The 19342-nt window shown below is 36.2% G+C and overlaps 1 protein-coding gene across 2 annotated transcripts in view; it reads left to right on the top strand.

Moving 5' to 3' along the window:
- The window catches only part of KCNN2 (potassium calcium-activated channel subfamily N member 2), a 68478-nt gene extending 49491 nt beyond the window's left edge, over window positions 1-18987 (top strand). For both annotated transcript variants that reach the window (XM_058823966.1, XM_058823967.1), the window contains 4 exons: window positions 9326-9436; window positions 11933-12060; window positions 16409-16478; window positions 18330-18987. In XM_058823966.1, coding sequence (XP_058679949.1) covers window positions 9326-9436; window positions 11933-12060; window positions 16409-16478; window positions 18330-18617 — 597 coding nt within the window. In that variant the 3' untranslated portion in view covers window positions 18618-18987. The remainder of the gene's footprint in view (window positions 1-9325; window positions 9437-11932; window positions 12061-16408; window positions 16479-18329) is intronic.
- The last annotated feature ends 355 nt before the right edge of the window (window positions 18988-19342 follow it).

The following is a 19342-nucleotide window of genomic DNA, read 5'->3' as shown; positions in this document are numbered from 1 at the left end:
GGTAAGGGAGAGTGTGAGAAGATATGGGAAGCTTCGTAATTATGGACTGTGAGATGGATAACTTTTGCAGACCTTTGCAAGCTTTTGCAGTTACACAAAATAAAACAAGGGCAATCAGTTCTTCTGACTGCAAATGCAAGGACCTGCTATGAGTTTTAAGAAGGACATTTTTCCTTTTAGACCCAGCATTATGTGGTGAGGTGGTGCTTTTATTGTATGATGCAAAGTTTATGATGCAGAATCTTCCTGCAAAGCCACCCACCAACAGTTAGAAGCAGACATGTAAGCCAAACCTATGTTGCTGCAAATAAAATGGATGAATTGCAATTGTCCTGTCACAGGATGCAGTTGGTTTGGTATAATTCAATGAAGTTTGCTTTAAATGAAATAGATATTATTTCAAGTGTCTGCTTTGCTAATGTGGAAATTATACTTTAATTGCTTCTCTTGTTGAAATGAACTTCAAAGGGATAATTAGGCTTAGGAAATAACCAAATAAATACAGAAAGTTTCTTAAATGTATACAATAGCTGTGGACAAGATTTGAGTTTTTCCTTGCAAAAACTTTAAGTGGCATTTTTTAACTACAGTATTTGAAGACCACTCCTGTAGATGAAATATTCTTATTAGAGTAGTTGCAATGAAGTCAGTGTGTACAATCTGGCTTTAGGAGCAATAGTTTTTATTCGTTCCAAATGGTGAAATCAAAAATTAACATCTCATTCTAAATCCTCTCATGCTGAAGGTTTTATGTCCTTTGGAAGTCTGCATTTATTTCTAAACAATCATGGTTTCTTTGCTATGAATCATGGAAAAAGTGATGAGGATGAGGTGTTTCTAGTTTAAGAACAGAGGACTCTTCATCTAAGGCTTAATTGTGATATTTGTGCAAATGATAATTGTAAACAGCCTGGTCTTACCAACAAATACAGAGAACTATCTAACATAGGAACGTGGCACTTAGAGTAGCAGTTTCTAACTGTCCTATTTTTTGTAAGTAGCAAATCTGAACTGTATTATTTTTGAAATTTATTATTTGTTAGATTGTAAGAAAAAAGAGGTGATAAACAAGTAGATTCTAACTGCATAGTTAACATTGTTTGCATGTTTTCTGGGATGAGTCCTGAAAAAGATAAAAAATAAGGTAAACAACAGATTCGAGCAAATATGGAAATTATTTTATAGAACTTTATGGGTAGTGTACAAAAAGGTCATAAATTATTGTGCATAATAATGTCTAAAATGTGTGATTTTATGAAATTTTTTGTTCATGTTGTTTAATTGCATAGTGTGTCAGAGAAACAATGGTTTATAAAATATAGAAATGTATTTTGAATTACATTTAAAAGCTGAAAAGGTATGATCAAATCAAGTTAAAGCACTGTGGTGCATCATTCTGTTGATAATAAGATATCTCAAACATCTAGATCTCTGTTCAGTTTTTACTTCTCTGAGAGTACAACAAATATGAAAAGCTTTTCATTTAATTGATAGCATCTTGGGTCCATGTCTCAGATACACGCTAGAATGTGATTCAGTAGATTCTGATAATTCAGTAATAAATATAAGTGACATTAGGACTTAGAACAGATTGTGTTTATTCCTTCTATCATAGTAGAACGTAAGTAGACAACGTATTGAGCAGAAATTTTATATGGACAAGACAGTTAATGATGCCGGCATTCTTAGGCGTAAAGCTGTTAAAAGCTGGGCTGCTGAGGAATTTGTCCGCTCTTCTACTATTGTTGTTCCAGCACAACAAATTGCAAAAATGGTAACTTTGGTAGGGAAGAAGGGTAGTTTGGGATTATTTTGTGTCTGTGGCTTGTTGGAGTGAAATTTCTAGCTGAAGTAAAGAATCATAAATTATCAAAATCAAGTTGAGAAGCTTTAAAACATGTTCCCTGAGGCAGTGGTTGAGGGAACGTTAATCTGAAAAGTGAGGCAATGGCAGAGGTTTTACTCCATTTGAGTAAACAACACCTCTTGAAAGGTTTCACCATCTTTCAAAACTAAAAAAAATTAAGGAAAAAGACTTCTTCAGAAGGTCTTTAGTTTGTACCAGTAGAGCAGGGAAGTTTTTGAAGTGTCAGAGGACACAGGAACTTTTTCCTGTGGTCTAGTTATGGATGCATTTCAGTAAATTCAAAGGCAATTATTTCCTGGCTGGAATGAGAAGCAGTTGTCTTATGCTTTCATTGTCTACATAGATATGACTAGAGCTGATGACTGTTGCAGCAAAACTTCTTTGATCTGAGAAAATGTAATTTCATTTGCAATAACCTTAGATTTAATACAGCAGTTTTTGTATACTTTTACACATATTCTCATGAAACTTTTGCATTTGCAACACAGGTGAAGAACAAGAGCATCACTGGTAGCTTTCATCCTGGTTTATTGAAGTGATGTTTCCCATTAGCCTTATAGGCTGTTAAGCCTGCTCATTTAAGGAAATTAGACTTCAACCCTTGCCCAGCAAAAAGTTTTTTATGAGTTTTGGGTTAAACTGTCCAGGGATGTTTTAGCTGTTATGACCACTGAAGGTTTACCAGAAGCCCAGTCATCAGGGCATATTCAATTGTCAGGGATTCTGACAATTCTGAAAATTGTCCTAATTTTTCTGACAATCTACATTTACACTACATTCATTAATGCTACAGTCCTTTATAGGTTTCCCTGTAGAAGAGACACTGTCTTCATGTTATAAATCATTATGTCCTGTGTTGTCTCAGATGTCTCTCCTAGTACCCAGCTTTCATTTTTCAAGAAGTTTACTTCACCCTCACTTATGAATACCCACTCTTATGTGTGACACTAGTTAATCAATTTCACATTTATTCATAACATTTGAATGGTCTTCATCATTTTTATTTTCGCAACATTGCCAAAAAACTTATGGACTAATTAGAAGTAAACAAACCTGCTCATCTATTCCTATATAGATCAGAAATTTAAATGTTGCAGTAAAATTCTAGATGTGATGCAGACAAACGCCACTGAAGACAATAGTAGCCAGACAAATATTGAATACATGAAAGTGTAAATAATGCAAAGGTTTTTTAGATCACTCTTTGGTGAGATAACATAGTTGCTGTCCTATTGCTCATTTTATTTCAGTCTTGCAAGGTTATACATCTCTCCCAGTAAACAGTGACAAATACAAACCCACATTTATACAGCACCACTTCCCTAGCTTCTGCCTGTGTTGTTTTGGAGAGTTTTTTTTTACTTCAAGCAACATTTTTTAAAAAAATTTTTTCCCCTTCCCTGGTGGTCATATATGTCCACCTTTGAGAGAGCCAAATGAACAAAATGCCTGTTTAAATTCTTACAGGATTTTCATTTTATGCAGAGCAGCAGGAGGAATGTTGTGCCTTTTCTGGTGCAGAGCTAAATTTCCCACCAGAACCATATGTCTGCAAAGCGCACCTTCTCTCTCCCTCAGTGGATCCCAAGAAAAATGAGCAAGAAATGTGGCAACTGCCTTCTTTCAGCTACAGGCAAGTATAGCAGGACATTTTTGTGACGCCTACAGCACTTAAGATTGCTCTTCATTCCAGTCCAGTAAACCAGAGATGCTAGGTGACTTGCAGCAGAGGCACCGGTACAGTGTTGCTTCCCTTCTCACCGGCAGCACCCTCCAGGTGGTTGCAGGAGTGATTCAGTTCACTGTAGTCTTGTGAAGGTATTTCACAACCTTATCAAAAAAAGAACCAGGTGACAACGCCCGAGGCATTTACTTAGAGGACAACAGGGTTTCTCTACTGACCAAATGCTGCTTTCAGTTCTAACTGAAAATGCAGCCAGTGCTAAGCTTTATTTGCCTTAGATAAACCTTTGGGTGAAGACCTGAAAGCTTCTCTGGCTGTCAGTGAAACTGGACCTTGACAATAATGTTAGATGTACATGCTAGACTGCCCTTGAAGTCTGAACCCTGCAGTTTTGCCAGCACTGTCTTGCAGCAGTGTGGACCTTCAGTCTTAGCACTTGTGAGTGGTAGTAAAGGCACGGTCTTGATCCAGATTCCTTAGCCACATTTTCATTGTGTTCTGTGGGAAACACCAGCTTTTTCCTTCCATCTGCCATGGCTGTGTCAGGTGTGGTTTACTGTAATGTAAAATCCTCTGTAGTAACTTTTAGTTAGTCAGCTTTGATATGGTGATTCTGCTGATAATCAGCAGAAAGCTCAGTGTGGATTGCAAAAGTGAAGAGGACAGAGGGTTGTGGTTGGACAGCAAAAGGCATCTCAGCTGGCATGTAGTAATATATTGATGTGTGACTTTAATAAGGAAGAGAAAAGGAAAGTCAGGTCTAGTATAATGTACATGCCATAACTGGGTAATACAGGCCTACCACCTTTATTAATTCTTATTTATATTCCTGTAGCCCTTCAGGACTCTTGATCCTATTGATGCCAATGCTGTATAAAGACAGTAGAAATACATAGTCCAAGTTACTGATGAGTTTACCATTTCCGTAGAGCAAATAGAATGGGAAACAAGGAGGAATTATGTAGGGTAGTAGAAGTCATCTTGGCATATAAGAATCTGACATACCTTCACTGGTTTTGCTAGGCTTTGTAGTAAGTAAAATCCTAAACAAAGAAGGGGAAGGTTTTAAAAAAATATTATATATTAGATTTATATGTTTCCTGGGAGCTTTTACTAAGTAAATAGGTGATGCAAAAAATCTTGTCTGAAAGATCTTGTTAGAACTGAAATCCCTGAGGAGTCATAAAATACTGCAACTGAAGGCAAATGTTCTGCATACGATGCCATAGAGAAGGGACTACATCAACACAGAGCAGAGTAACATTTTAAGAATGACAGGTAAAGAAAATAACCATTGCAGCAATGTCTGATGTGTGTAAGACGTAGTTTGCTTTGTTAAAGCAGTTGAAAGAAGGCTTGCAATAATTCAGAACTAAGTGCCAAGAGACTGTGCAGAAAATAGGGAAAGTTGCAATTTATGGCACCTGTAAGTAAAATGAAAGAAAACACCAAGTAATAGTCATGCTTTTTTCTGAGAGTCACATTTAAGTTAAATTCATGTCATGTTCAGTTGCTAACTTTAAAGTATAATTTAAAATACAATTAATTTCATCTTTCTTCTTTTTCACTTTTCAAATAACATGGGCTTGACATTACTGCCTGATGACATTATTTTTTCCCCCTCAATGTAATCCATCCTCCCATTCATTTTTTAGGCGTATCGGTCATCATTATATTTATGTAACAGAGAAAGTTGTTGTCCTACTAGTGTTTAAAAACTGCCTAAGCATATATGAGTAAAATGCCAATGTACACTTCCACTTACATTTCTATCAGGGAAACTCACTTTGGATTCTAGGCATCAAAGAGGGCTAGAGAGGAGAATGGCTTTCACAGACTTGCGTACCTGCATGAGCATTTGAACTTCAGGTGTCATTCTTTGTGCTCAAGAGGAGCGGCATATTTAGAATTAAAGATACAAAGAATGTCCTCAAGTTGCTTGCAGTCACATCAAATTGCTTTCATAAGGGACAATAGCTAAATAGATTGACAATTAAGACAAGTTCTGTCCTGTGTAAATGGTTGTGAACCCAATGCTAAAGGTTGTACTGCTCAGGAGTGCAAATTCTACAATCACCATGAGAGATCTGATGCCACTGTGAAGACCAGAGTTTGTTGATTTGCTCCAGTGGAAGACTGTGGATATGTTTATTTTCAGACTTCTTGCTTTTACTGTAGACAAATATGCTACACTTCATATCGAGCAAGAAATACTGCGTATTCAGGATTAAATTCATGTGCTTCATCTTCTGATCCTTGCAAACAGAAAATAAGCATTGCTCCGCTCATCAGCAGAGTCCTAATCTTGCCTATTCTTCAATCTGTGATCTTTAAGAGCTTCTCATGCTTTAGTAGATAATTTCATTCAGCTTGTACATGCCTTCTGGAAAACAGAACAATTCAGGTGTCAGAATCAGCTTTTAAAACTGGTGGTTGCTGGCAAATACTTGATCATAGAGTACTTGAACACCATCAAATTAATGAATGACTCATTCTGTTACTACCTGTTTCTACTAAGTGGAGCAGATGAACAATATGAACAATAGTCAGACCTTAGCCTTGGCTTGATCAATTTGCTTACACTGCGTGTGTTGTAATAATTTCTGTCCTAAGTCCCCTTAAAACCAGGCTGCTTACCAAGCCCAAACACACTGCAATAACTCCATAATGCAGGAGGTGGTCAGGCTGCTGATTAAGGAGTGTGAATTCCAGATAGAATTGATTAATGCTTTGATACCTGAAAATATATGGGCCTGCCTTTTTAATTTTCTTCATCTTACATATAGTTCTCCTGAACAAGAGCTGGAAGCAAAGATTTATTTTATTATTTACTTCAAAACTGGATAAAAATAATGATGTTGAAAGTTAATACAGTAATCAAATATAAGACTTTGTAGAATTTTATTCTCTAAAAAACCCCTCCTGCAGATGAAATAATTATTAGTGCTTTCACTTAGTTTGAGCAATTTTAATAAATAAATAGCTGATGCATTGCATAGTACTGGACGAACTAGCTGACCTACTGATTTTCCTATGAATCAGCATAGTCAAAAAATATATCAAGTATCATGCACACAATGCTACAATTTTTTAAAGTAACTATAGTTCCTCCATTTAATTTCTGCAAATTTGAATAATTCTCACTTTATGAGTATTTTTAAGGATGCTGAGCTCTTTATGGGAGCCATGTAATACTGCAGGTTGCTGTAACATAAAATACTAATTAGCATCATATAGGGTAAGTGGAATTTTAGTCATTGTTGGAAGCTGCTATGAGTGATTATTTTTCCTTCACAGTACTATGAAATGTTAACATGCAGGTAGTATAATACTTCCTGCTTCTGAAGAAACACTAGAAGAACTCATGTTCATGTCCTGAGATCCCATCATATACCACAAAACGAAGAGGTTTAAACTGAATTTAAGGTACCTTGCTATCACACTTAGCTGTTCTGGAGATGAGGAAGATAGCAGTGCATATACACCATAGAGGTGGTTGTCACAGCTCACCAGTGACAGTATTGTGACACCGCAGGCAGTATATTTTATGTGAGACATAAAACTCCTACTTTTGACGGCATTTGGCCCTTACAGCTGCTGTGCCACATTGAAAATGCCTTAATCACAAAGGCAGGAATGATTTTGCTTCAAAGCAAGCTGTTTTGCCTGCCACCATTCCTCTAGCCTTTTTGAGGTGGATTGGGAAAGAGTCATCTAGCATTTCCCTCCCCCAGTGAATTGGCTTAAATAGGTGATTTTTTGCCAGTGGGGTCTGTATTGATAAGCTCATTTCCATTCTAGCTTTGAGCAGGCAGAACTCTGATTATGTCATTAAATCAACATCTGGCCCTGGTTTTCCTAACATACTGAACCAAAAGATGTCTGCTTTTATCTTCATTCCCTTGCTATTATATGGGGTAATTTGTTAATTTATTTGCCTAAAGAGAAGTATTCTGCATAATAGCATTTACCTCAACAGGAAGAAGACCTAAAGAGCACTGTCTGTTTTCTGGGGAGGTAGGATGTGTTAGGGCATCTTCTGCCTTGTCCTCTTCCCAGTGGAGGCTCAGTGGACCTCTGAAGTGCTTAGCCTTAAGCTGTGGCTGTATTCTTTCTCTTTAACTGTTGATGGGGTCTTGAGAAGAGGAACTTATAACACCATTTTGACTCACGGAGAGAGCAAAACTTCAAGTAAATTCCCATTCATTACATCATCACAAGACTGGACAACAGAGAGGTGGAGAAAAAAAAAGGCTTATTATTGAGGACAGGAAAGAAGCAAGAAATGCAGCAAACTTATGAGGGACTCATTCAAAGGAATGCTGAGAGCTGTTGAGGATGGAAGATGAGAACTAACTGGAGAAAATTAGAGGAGGATTAGATGGATTTTTTGGTAAAATGTACCAGAGAAATGGAAAAACTATTAATTCAAGGCTTTCACAGAATTCATTGTATGCCTCAGTAAGTACACAGAGAGACAAGATCCAGTTTTTTAAGGACTCTGTGTGGAAAAAGGTTTCCAATTAGTTAATTTTTTTTGCAGTCTCTATGTTTTTAATAATGGATTTTGTATTTTGAAAGCTAAATTCTGAGATTTCTTCTGGATTTTCTGGAGAGGGTAAGGCAGTTATAGATGTGAGGGATAGAGAATAAATTTACGGGAGAAATATAGAATGTGTAGAAGAAAGCTCTGTGAATCAAAATGTGCTAAGCTTCAATGAGAAGCAATGAGAGATTGCTTTATATTGAAGAGTAACTGACACAAGTGAGTAAGAGCTAGATTGAAATGAACCTGCAAGTTAAATGTAGCTTTGTATATTTAATGAGATATTTATACTTTCTTTTAAAGAAACTGTAAGATTTTTTTTATTAAAACAAAATATTAAAGCAGCACAATTTATAAATAGTGTAAAGGTAATGACACCTCTAGATATGTAAAACTGACACTGTTTATTACCTGGCTCATTTTAGCCTCCTTTCTGTTTCACCTGCCCCATAAAGAAGCTTTTGTATTTGTGATGCTGATAAAGCCACTGTCATTCCAAAGAGACAGTCATCTTTGGGAATTTGCCTGTTGTGCACATGCATGTCAATGTGTATACATGCATGTGCATACATATACACAGCATGAATTAGAAAATTGGTATTTTCTCTGTCCAAGTTTTGAACATGTGGTCCGGTGTATGTGTTCTATTTTATATGGTAATAAGATAAGCAGAAATAATATAGGAAAAGATCACTGAAGGACTCAGAACAACAGGAAGATATACTAAAGTGAGTAAATAATAATTTTACTATTATTTTTAGGCCCTGCAGAAAATCCTAAGAAACTTTTCTTTTGTGTGTGTGTGTGCTAAATACTAATATAATCTTATTTCCTCTTTAACAGTTGTTATAACCTTGGGAAAATTTTTAAGAACAGGGTACTCTGTTACTGGGTTTAAAAAGTTGTTTTTAGTTACCCCCTTTGTTTATGCATTAGAAATGGAAAATGTTCAACCCTTGCAGGAAAAAAAAAAAAAAAACAAAAACAAACAACTGAACTTTTAAGTGATGCTGCTCACTTATTATTTTGGTCCCTTAATAGTTTACCAGCCTGTAAATACTGACTTGTCATAATAATCTGAAATGAAACAGCTGTAGTATGTTCACTGTATTTACCTGGGATGAATCACCTGATGCTTGCCATACTTCTACAGGAAAGGAGAAACTTCCTCTAAAAACTCTGCAAAATGCAGTAGTAACATCTTGGGGGTTTGTTTTATTGTTTTCAGGGTGCTGGGTGCACTGCACTGGTGGTAGCTGTGGTGGCAAGGAAGTTAGAACTTACCAAAGCTGAAAAACATGTGCATAATTTCATGATGGACACCCAGCTAACTAAAAGAGTAAGTCACACTTTATATTCACAACTGAAAAGGAATACTGTGTATTAATTTATTTCTGAATTTGTTTTTAAGTAGTCTCCTGCTTGGTATCCTTGCTGAACTTTATCATGGGTATTGTTTTGAAAGATTAGAAATTGGATGCCTTGAGTTTTCCTTTAAATTGAGGACAACTGCAAGTTGTCAGCAAATTTTAAGGATTTGTATAGAATATTGTATAGAGGGCCCTTGTAACTGGAAGGTATTTGGTGTTAATTAGTTAATTAGCAATTAAGTGCTGTGAAACTAGACTATTGTATTAAACCAAAAGCTTTTGCGAAGCTAAAATAATATATATGAAAATAATATATATGAAAATATATTTCTTGTAGCTAAAATAGATGAAATGACAGATAAAAACAAAAATTTCAAGCTATGAGAGATGTTCTTAAGAAAATAACATACGTTTTCATATGTTGCAACATATGAACAATAACAGTGAGGCAGTCTTTTCAACTGCGTTTTGTACATAATGCATGATTTATTTAGTGGCACACAGTTCTGAAGGACCCTGAAACATATTTGTATATATTATTTTTAGAAGAAACTATTTTTCACAAAATAGGAGCTATTGGTATTGAAATATTTTAAATGAAAGAAAATGCAGCAAACAAGGCAATACAAATCCTTTGCCGAAATAAAACAGGTCAGTGTTGAGGGAACAAGAAAAAGAATATTAACTGTACAGTGCACTCAACTTGTTCAGTCAGTCTTCATTATTGAGAAGAGCCAATGTGAACACAAAGGTGCTTATAATCACAGCTCAGCAGAGTTTCTCCTTAGTGGTGGGTGCCTGAGATGGAGGCAGTCGTTCTGCTCCAGGCGAGGAGGAGGAGGAGGAGGAGGAGGAGGAGGATGGCTGCCCCAGCACAGCTCCATGCAGCACTGCAGCGCTGCACTGCTGCGGGTCTTGTGTTGCAGAGAGCCCTGTGCTGTCCCCACGTCTGTGTGTCTCAGAGCACTGCTCTGGCTGGGCTGGCTCTCACTGCTGTGCTGCTCACCACTAACAGCCTGTATCTCCTCTAAGGAGTCAGAGCAGGGAGAGACTACGGGTGAGTGAGGAGAGAAGCCCTATATCGGTATAAGGGGTGTCTGACAAGGTGTCTCTCTGTGCTCGTTGATTTACATTCCCATTGCAGTCAGTTAAGGTGGTGCTGATACTAGACCACAAGAAATAATTTGTCCTTTCATAATATAGTTACTGTTTTAGTGTTATCTGACAGCTGAGCCCAAAATGTGTCTCAGAGATTGGCCAGATTTTGAGTCTAGTCTTTATTTATGCCTTTTGAAGTTTATTTTGTTCATCTACTCTTCATATAAATCTCAATGTTAGTCTAATACTTTATTAAATAAAGCTTTAAGCTCATGAAACTCAAAGCACATGAAAAGCAAGCCAAGCAAACAAATCTAAGATGCACATCAGATCACAAATCATGCAGATGCTGGGGATCTTTCCTCACAGCCTGATGATAGCCATGCCTTTCAGGAGTGCAAGGGCTACTTAGGGATTGTGAGGCTGTCTCTAAACCAAGTTGTGCTTTCAGTGAAGACAGGACAAGGTTCTCCAACACTTACAGGTGCAGGGTGAGGAGGCTGTTGCTGGGCCAAGCTATTGCATGACATTCCTGCAATGTCTTAGCCATTGACTTAGCTCTGACACTGCAGTTACTGGCATGATGTAAAGCTGGAGGAGAGAAAATAAAGAGGAATAATTAGGACAATTTTTCTTACCAAGTATCCTAGTCATTCAGCCATTAATCAACATTGCATTTAAATTATTTGTATGTTTTTAAGCATTCTTGAAAATTTTGGAGGGCCTTAAAAGGGAATTGTAGGTACTCTTTAACATTTTATGGAACGCTGAATTTAAAAAATAAGTCAAAGCGCTTTTTAAATAGAACTCTGCCTACGTTAATTGACAACACATTTTTTCATCTTCTTGGAGATGTTAAAAAAGAAACAAGTATAAAAACTAAATGCCACACAAAAACAAAAAAAAAATAAAAGAAGGGGACAGAGTGCTCAAACAGCTCTGAAAGTTTAAAAGACTGTTACGTGGCCAAAAGAATTAAGAAGTGCTAACCATAGAATATGAAAGAGAAAAATCTTATGGTCCTATTAAATACACTTAATTAACATACAGATAATGCATTAGTATTTCCTCACTGTAATTTATATTGCCATACACACCAAACAGTTCCAACTTTTTGAAGAGGGAAAATTATTCCTGGATGCAAAAAGATTTGATCTGAGCATCACATCTATAGAAAAAGGAAACTGCTCAGCAGTCCCCTTTATCCAGTTGTTGCTTTCTTCCCTCAGTGCTTCAGCTTCTTGAGGTGGCCACTTCCCACAGTTAAGACAGCATTTCAAAAGCTTTGGGAAGAGTTAATAACAGAAAAGTAAAAACATAACAGAGTACTACTTTTGTCAGCCTGGTGTTTTTCTTTTATTAAACAGGTGAAAAATGCAGCGGCCAATGTACTCAGGGAAACATGGTTAATTTATAAAAACACAAAGCTGGTTAAAAAAATAGACCATGCAAAAGTAAGGAAACATCAACGCAAATTCTTGCAAGCTATTCATCAGTAAGTACTATTTTGCTTTCTTTTTCCTCCCAAGGTGTTTTCTCTGTTAGTTTCCTTCTCTCTCAGTCACTCTTAGTCTCATCGTGCCCCCTCCCTCCTCTCCCCCCACCATTCCCTTCCCTTCAAGATTGTTCTGGAGGTTGATTTTCTTTCAGAGTAAGACAAAGATAACCATTTACTGCATTATCTATTTACAATAAAATAAGAAGGTGCACTGGCAGTTTATGTCCATATAAACCGGTGAATGTTTTTTAGAAGTTTCCCATAGTTCTTGAATTATCTAAGACTTTTTTTGTTCTATGCCACTGAGACTGTCCTTTATTTTTATGCATTTTCTTCCAGGTAGAAAAATGTGAGCTACAATAGACAGAAGAAAATTAAAAAAAAAAAAAAAAATTTTGTAGTAAATGTTATAATATTTTAAAGTCAGAATTATGTGATAGAAGAGAGTATGTATGTAGTGTTTAATAAACAGAATATCATCAAGTATAATTTCATGGCCCACCAGCATTTAGCCTCTCTCCACTGTATATTCTCAGTGCATAAGATCAAATGTTGGTATGTCAGCTATGACCCTGGCCATCTATTCTAGAAAATGGGAGTGTATGCCAATAGTTGAGACCATTGAGCACCCCTGGCATTATTCAAATGAGTTCTTCCCCTCTGCATGAGAGTCTGAAAACAAGCCTGAGGCCTAAAACTGGTAGAAGGTTTAAGCTGCGCCATGGTTGTGCCAAACTACAAGTATTTATCTAAAATTTGCAGTATGTATTTGTCATAAAGCACATCCAAATGAGCAGAATTGCACAATGGTTACTATTCTTGGAACTACATGAGGGGGAAAAAAACCTCAAGAGTTTTGTCCTCAGGAACCAGGGAATTTTGGTCCTCAGGACCATTTTGAGGAATGGTCAGGGTCTGTTTGTTCCATTTGTTATCCCCATTCAGCTGAGGCAGCCATTTGTACAGCCTATGAAGATAGTTCCAATGAGTTACAGGGAAGAAGTAGACAAATTAAGTTTCGTTTCAAACTGATGGTTTCATAACTTTTGAGTGTAGGTCTGTGCCTGAGACAACCAGTGAAGTGATGTGAGGGGAGCATCCATGATGAAAAGAACATCTAAGTAGCATCTTACAGGAAAGACAGGAAAAGATGGCCAGGTTTACTCATTTCCTATTAGTAAATTTAGACTAACAATCATTCTCTCTTTCATAGCAATGTTTTAAAGCAGTAGGTAACTAAGCTTAAGCTATGAAGTACTCTGTAAACCTTGATTACTGTATTACATTTAGCAAACTTGCAGATTGAAATGTTACTGAGTCATTGTGGAGATACTTTGAGGAATAAAAAGACAACAGAAGTTGAGGCATTTTTATGTGAATATAAAAAGCATATTTTTATATAGCAGTTTGGCCACCCTGCTTAGCTTAAAGGATTGGGAGGTGGTGGGTTCTGGGGAGAGGATAGCATGTCATGTGCATCCTTGCTGGACTTGAATCCTTGATTGAAATGGTTGTTTCTTAACGTTTTAACTTTACTATTTATTCTGTGTGTGTGTGTTGTGTGTCTGTGTGTGTGTGAGCACATATGTTCAGAAAAGAATCTAAAAAGCACAGCAGGCTCGATCTCCAGCTTTTTTTATCAGTCAAGCTCAGAAGAACTTTTCAGGATATAAAGTGTGTTCTGCATCTCCCTTAAAAATTAATTAATCAGGTGGAGGGAAGAAGTAATTTTTTCCTAGGTGTGACAGCTAGATTGCACAGCTATCTTAATAATTTCTCTCTGTCTTTTACCACTTTGCACTACAGCCCCAAAACTTTTGTATTCAGGAAAAAAACTGCAAAAGATAATTTTTTCAATATGCTGAAGAATGCACCATAAATGAAAAGATTGCACTAGCAGTTTGCTTTCTTCCTGTAGCTGATTAGATGGATGCAAATTAATTTTCCATCTCTTTGCATCTTTGTACTTTTTCTCAAGTGACTTACAATTTTCCATCTTTCTAGAGTCTTAAGTTTTGTTTAGTCCCCTCCTTCACCTTCAAACATTTCACTGGAGACAAAAATAAAAAGAGTGGGCTCTCTCAGGGCTGATTTAATAGAAGAAACCAGACCAGATCATGATAACAGTCATGGCCACAGCTCTGAAATGTGTTCAGCTGCTCTGAGTGTTCTGCTTCTCGTGCACATTAGATACGATGAAGGTGAAATCATAAAAAAGCATATTATGTATTGTATGAATAAGAAAATCTACAGATGATAGGTAATGTGAAGGCTTGAAGATATTGCAGATTCCTACATCATGAGTGCGAGTTATATGTTAGTTAGTTAGACTCCTCAGGCAGCTACTGATCAAAAGTAGCAACTCCCTAGGACTTTCCACCTGCTGAATCGAGCCCACTGTGCTCATTTGGTTGTTTTAGTATATTTTACACTTTGTTTTCTTTTGTTTTGTCTTTTTTTCAACAAATGAAAATAGAGCTCGGAAGTAAGTTGTATAAGCTGTTCCTTTCTAAACTTGCAGAATTTACCACTGTCTGCATGCAAAAAATAGAGTTTTTATTTGTGAATTTCAGTGGTCTGATTGCTACCATGGAAATGCGATCCAGAATCATGATCTTTTTCTGTGATAAGTGAAGTTCATAAAATCAAAATTTTATCTTGATGAATTACACTAAGAAAGTCTGTTGGTTTTCTTTAAATCCAGCTGCTGCAGCTAAAGACTTGCCATATCTATATGTTCTTACAGCCTGTGGTAGGTGTTGGGTTGGTTACTATGAAGAATTATCATGTTGGTGTCAACTGGTACTACAATAATAATGAACTTCCTGGAATTTTAAAATTAAAATACTGCTTGTCAAACAGATGAGTCAGTGAATCTTAAGAAAAGCAGAAAACACATATTCTGCACATTATTTGAAAGAATGGTCACCAAAATTCTGGGGGTTTCATTCTCCAGTAAAATAATTTCCTTTGAATAATTGTTCTGACATTTTGATAATACAGTTCTGTACCTTGGAGACTCCTTTTTTGCTTTACAAAATCTTCACCTTGTAGCCTCTGAAAACACGACTCCTACCATCTGCATTTTTGTTGTGCTCTGAAAGAAGCTTCCAGGGGAAGAAGAACATATTGCATTCCAGTAACAATCTCCTGGAGTGCCAGTTTTATGTGATCAGTTCATTTCTACCTTAAAAGAGTTATTTCTGTTTATATTTTAATGATATTTTTAAATTATATTTCACTCTCCACAACTTACTTTCTCATACCAGTTAGCCTAGATATGAAAGGAAATGCTTGTCAACTAAAGAAACTTTTTTTGGTTTTGGAATATCTTCAAGAAGGTTTTCTTTAGACTACCTTTCTAAGTAATACCATCACTGAGAAATGGACAGAGAATGCATTAGCAACCCACCTGTCACAAAAGGTTGCCAAACTCACTTCCATTTGACAGCTAACCAGATTCTTGTTTTGGTTGGCACTTGGCACACTGGTAGACTGAAGTGGTATCTTATCACAAATCTACAAACAACCTTTCTGGTAGTCAATCTGGAAAACATGGGTTTTGTATCAGCGAATGTATAAGAAGGGTCATGTATCTTGCAAAAAATGTGCATAACCAACAATAATGCAGATAAGTACGCATCAAAGAAAAAATGTACCCTTGCTCTTGTACCCTTGAAAAAATGTACCCTTACTTCTTTCATAGTTTTTCAATGCTATAGTTTAAATAGTAAATTTAAAATGTAATCATATTTAGATTCACAAATTATCCAAAAAAACGAAATGTATTGGCAAGCATGTTGGTTATTTAGCTGCTGGTCTGATGGAAGTTCTGTTTAAAGTAAGGAGAAACTCACTTATCACTGTATGTTCATCAGGTTCCAACACCTGCTAACCCAATCCATTTCCGACAGAACAGGGCTAATACCTGTATCTAGTCATGTAGGCATGGGAAGATTCTTGATTGCTACAACAATAATGACAAAAAACTGTTGTTCTATGTTTCTTCCTATATCTACTTGTCACGATACTGAGGCTTTGAGGAATGTTTTGGCTTTCTTTCATGTAGTCTGGATAAATTGTTATCTTCTTTATTGAATTCAACTTTGACCATGGCAAATGGTATTCTCAAGGACATCACATTTCCTTGCTGTTTCCTTTTTTGCGGTGTTGAAGAAGCATGCTTCTCATTGTAGCAGGCACATGAAAGATTCTGACTCTACACAAAGTAGTCAAGGCATTGTCCATGCAGTTAATTGCTCTTGTAAATTTTGTGCATGCTCTCTAGAAATCCTAGTATGACCTCATACAAAAAAAAAATCTGACTTAAAATTCCACTTTTTAGATTAAGAAGTGTAAAAATGGAACAAAGGAAACTGAATGATCAAGCCAACACTTTGGTGGACCTGGCAAAGGTTAGTAGGCAGTTACTGTTGTTTCAGCATTCATCCTTTCAAAATGAACAGTTTTTTAGTGAAAATGTTATGCATTATATGTGCAAATATTGTTAACAAGGTGTTATATGTAGCAAATGAAAATATGTGTGTGTTTTGTGGTAGCACCTACATCTTGGAGAAGTATCCCGATGAAAGTTTGAACATGCCATATTTATTTATTTTTTTGTACATTTGAAAAAGACTTCACAATTGAGAGGCTGATCCTGAGAGCTCCTGAGCTGACTGCAGAGGTCATGGTAAATGCTGAACTGTGAGTGGGCTGTAGTGGTGTAGTGCTGTGAAGTAAGAAGACTTTGCCATGTGGTGATAGTGACTGTGCCATGACAGACCATAGTAAATAGCCTCTAGATTGGAGTTAGAGGTTCTGTATTCCTGTTCCTGTTGTCTTATGCAGCAGTAACTTTGGACAAGTAAATTTAGATCTGCATTTATTTAATTTTTTTATAATGAATAATAGCTGCCTATTTTGCCAATATATCATAAGGCTTTTTAAATCTTTTTTAAACCATTTGAGTTGAGGTAAAAGAGGCTATTCAGGTGTAAGCTGCTTGTTTATTGTTGTTAGAATTTTTCATAAGCATGTAATAACTAGAAAGCCAGAGGTCTGAGCTGATAGCAGTTTGGACTTCCATTGGAACTTAATATTTAACAGTTACTGTGAGTTAATTTGAGGCTACTTTAGAAGCATTGATGGGCTCTTCTTAAGGGTTTCTTGTACACCTCTTCATTTACCTCAAAATCCTCCTTGATTTCAACTGCATCAAAGCAAAGATTAAACTCTTCAGTGTTCATTCCCCTCTTGCTTTACAGAGCCACGTGACAACTTCAGGTGAAAATAAAGTTCAGTCTAAAGCTTCTGGCAACTAATAAGGACTTTTAATATACTATTTTGTGTAGACTACTTCACTTTCAAGGGTTATGCTAGCATCCTGAAACAGGAGGCAGAGCGATAGGTTATAAAACACCTGATACTGAAGTGGTTTGGTTACACTTCAGGTAGTCATTCAATTAATTTTCCTTTCCTTTGGATGGTTCATAAATTTCAACTGATTTTTTTCTACTGAATTATATCCAGTTTTGACTCTAGTTTAAATAATCTGGACCCTCAATCTATAAGAGGCAGATATTCAGCCATTATGTTTTAAGCAAATCTCTTTGAAACAACACATTTCAGATTACATTTTTACTGACCATTGTGCATTTTAAAGTACATTCTATATATTTTCTTTATTCAGCAGTGTTTTGTGGAGGCCAGATAGATTGGAGAGTGCAAAAGTTAAAAAAGCATAGAATTGAGTTTTTACTTCTTGAAGTACTTTTCAAAAAAAATCTACTCAACTCCTCTTACTGCCAATTCAAGAAAATCTGCCAAGTTGAAGGAGCAAGCCAGTGAACAACATTTATGCTCTGTTGAGCTCATTAGAAGAATGAAGGTATTTAAAACCAGAATCAAGAACAATTAAGGGTGGAATACATCAGTGGAGCCTTCAGTCCCCTGGTAGCTTACACTGACTGCTCAAAAAGCTTAGCCTGGTGCACTCCCAAACATCTGAATTTCCAAAAGGGGCCTGGTCTTTAATTGATTTCAACTTCGACATCTAAAGTGCTACTAAAAGCCATTATGTTTCTACTCAAGAAATCTAGTAGAAAGTTTAGTCTACTGTAATTTAATCTACAGGGAAAATTATTTCACAAAAATAGATGTTATAATACTCATCTCCTGTTTTACAAACCCTTGTACAGTTGTGCTACTTGTTACAATACTTGTAAGGTCTCTCTAAACCTTTACTTACATCCTTCTACTTTCAGACTCAAAACATCATGTATGACATGATTTCTGACTTAAATGAAAGAAGTGAAGATTTTGAGAAGAGAATTGTTACTCTGGAAACTAAACTGGAAACTTTAATTGGTAGCATTCAAGCTCTTCCTGGACTGATTAGCCAGACAATCAGCCAGCAACAGAGGGAATTCCTCGAGGCTCAGATACAAAATTACGATAAGCATGTTGCCTACAGTGCTGAACGATCACGATCTTTGTCAAGAAGAAGGAGATCATCCTCCACAGCACCACCAACTTCATCAGAGAGTAGCTAGAAGAGAATAAGTTAACCGCAAAATAAAGACTTTTTGCCATCATATGGTCAATATTTTAGCTTTTATTGTAAAGCCCTATGGTTCTAGCCAGCGTTATCTGGGTTCTGATGTCAGAATCCTGGAAACCTGAACACATTTTAGGCCAAAATGAGTGAAAACTCCTCTTTTTTTCCCCCCTCCTCCTCTCAGATGCACAGTGAATGCACCTAGTATTGCTATATTAGATTGTTCTTCCTGTAATTTCACTTTTTATTCATGCACTTCAAACAAGCTTTACTACTACAATACATAATCTAATATAATAAAAATGTTAATTTCTGCACATAGTTACTTGATTACTTTGACCTAACTACCAAAAAAAAGATCACAATCAAAAGACCTAATTATGAAATTTAAGAAACTAAATTGAACCTTAATAATTATCTCTAAGTATGAAAGCTAACTGTCTAAACCTTGCTTGCAGTGGAGGGGGAAAAAAACCAATATTAATCTAACAGTGTGCTGTGTATGTATAGTCATTTTAAAAGGTCATGAATGGCTTTGATTTCTGAAGTGATTAATTTAAAAATATAGTTTATCCTAGAAAATAAGTCTCAGAATAAGCTATGGGTTTTAAAAATATTCTTAGGGCTTTTATTTAACATGCATTGGTACACACACACACATAGATAATATATATATACATATGTATTTATGTATATAAAATTATTTAAGCAATGCCCATA

This window comes from Ammospiza caudacuta, chromosome Z (assembly GCF_027887145.1).
Source record: "Ammospiza caudacuta isolate bAmmCau1 chromosome Z, bAmmCau1.pri, whole genome shotgun sequence".
Classification (NCBI taxonomy): Eukaryota; Metazoa; Chordata; class Aves; order Passeriformes; family Passerellidae; genus Ammospiza; species Ammospiza caudacuta.
The sequence above is the reverse complement of the archived record's forward strand: the minus strand, read 5'-3'. Positions and strand labels throughout refer to the sequence as shown.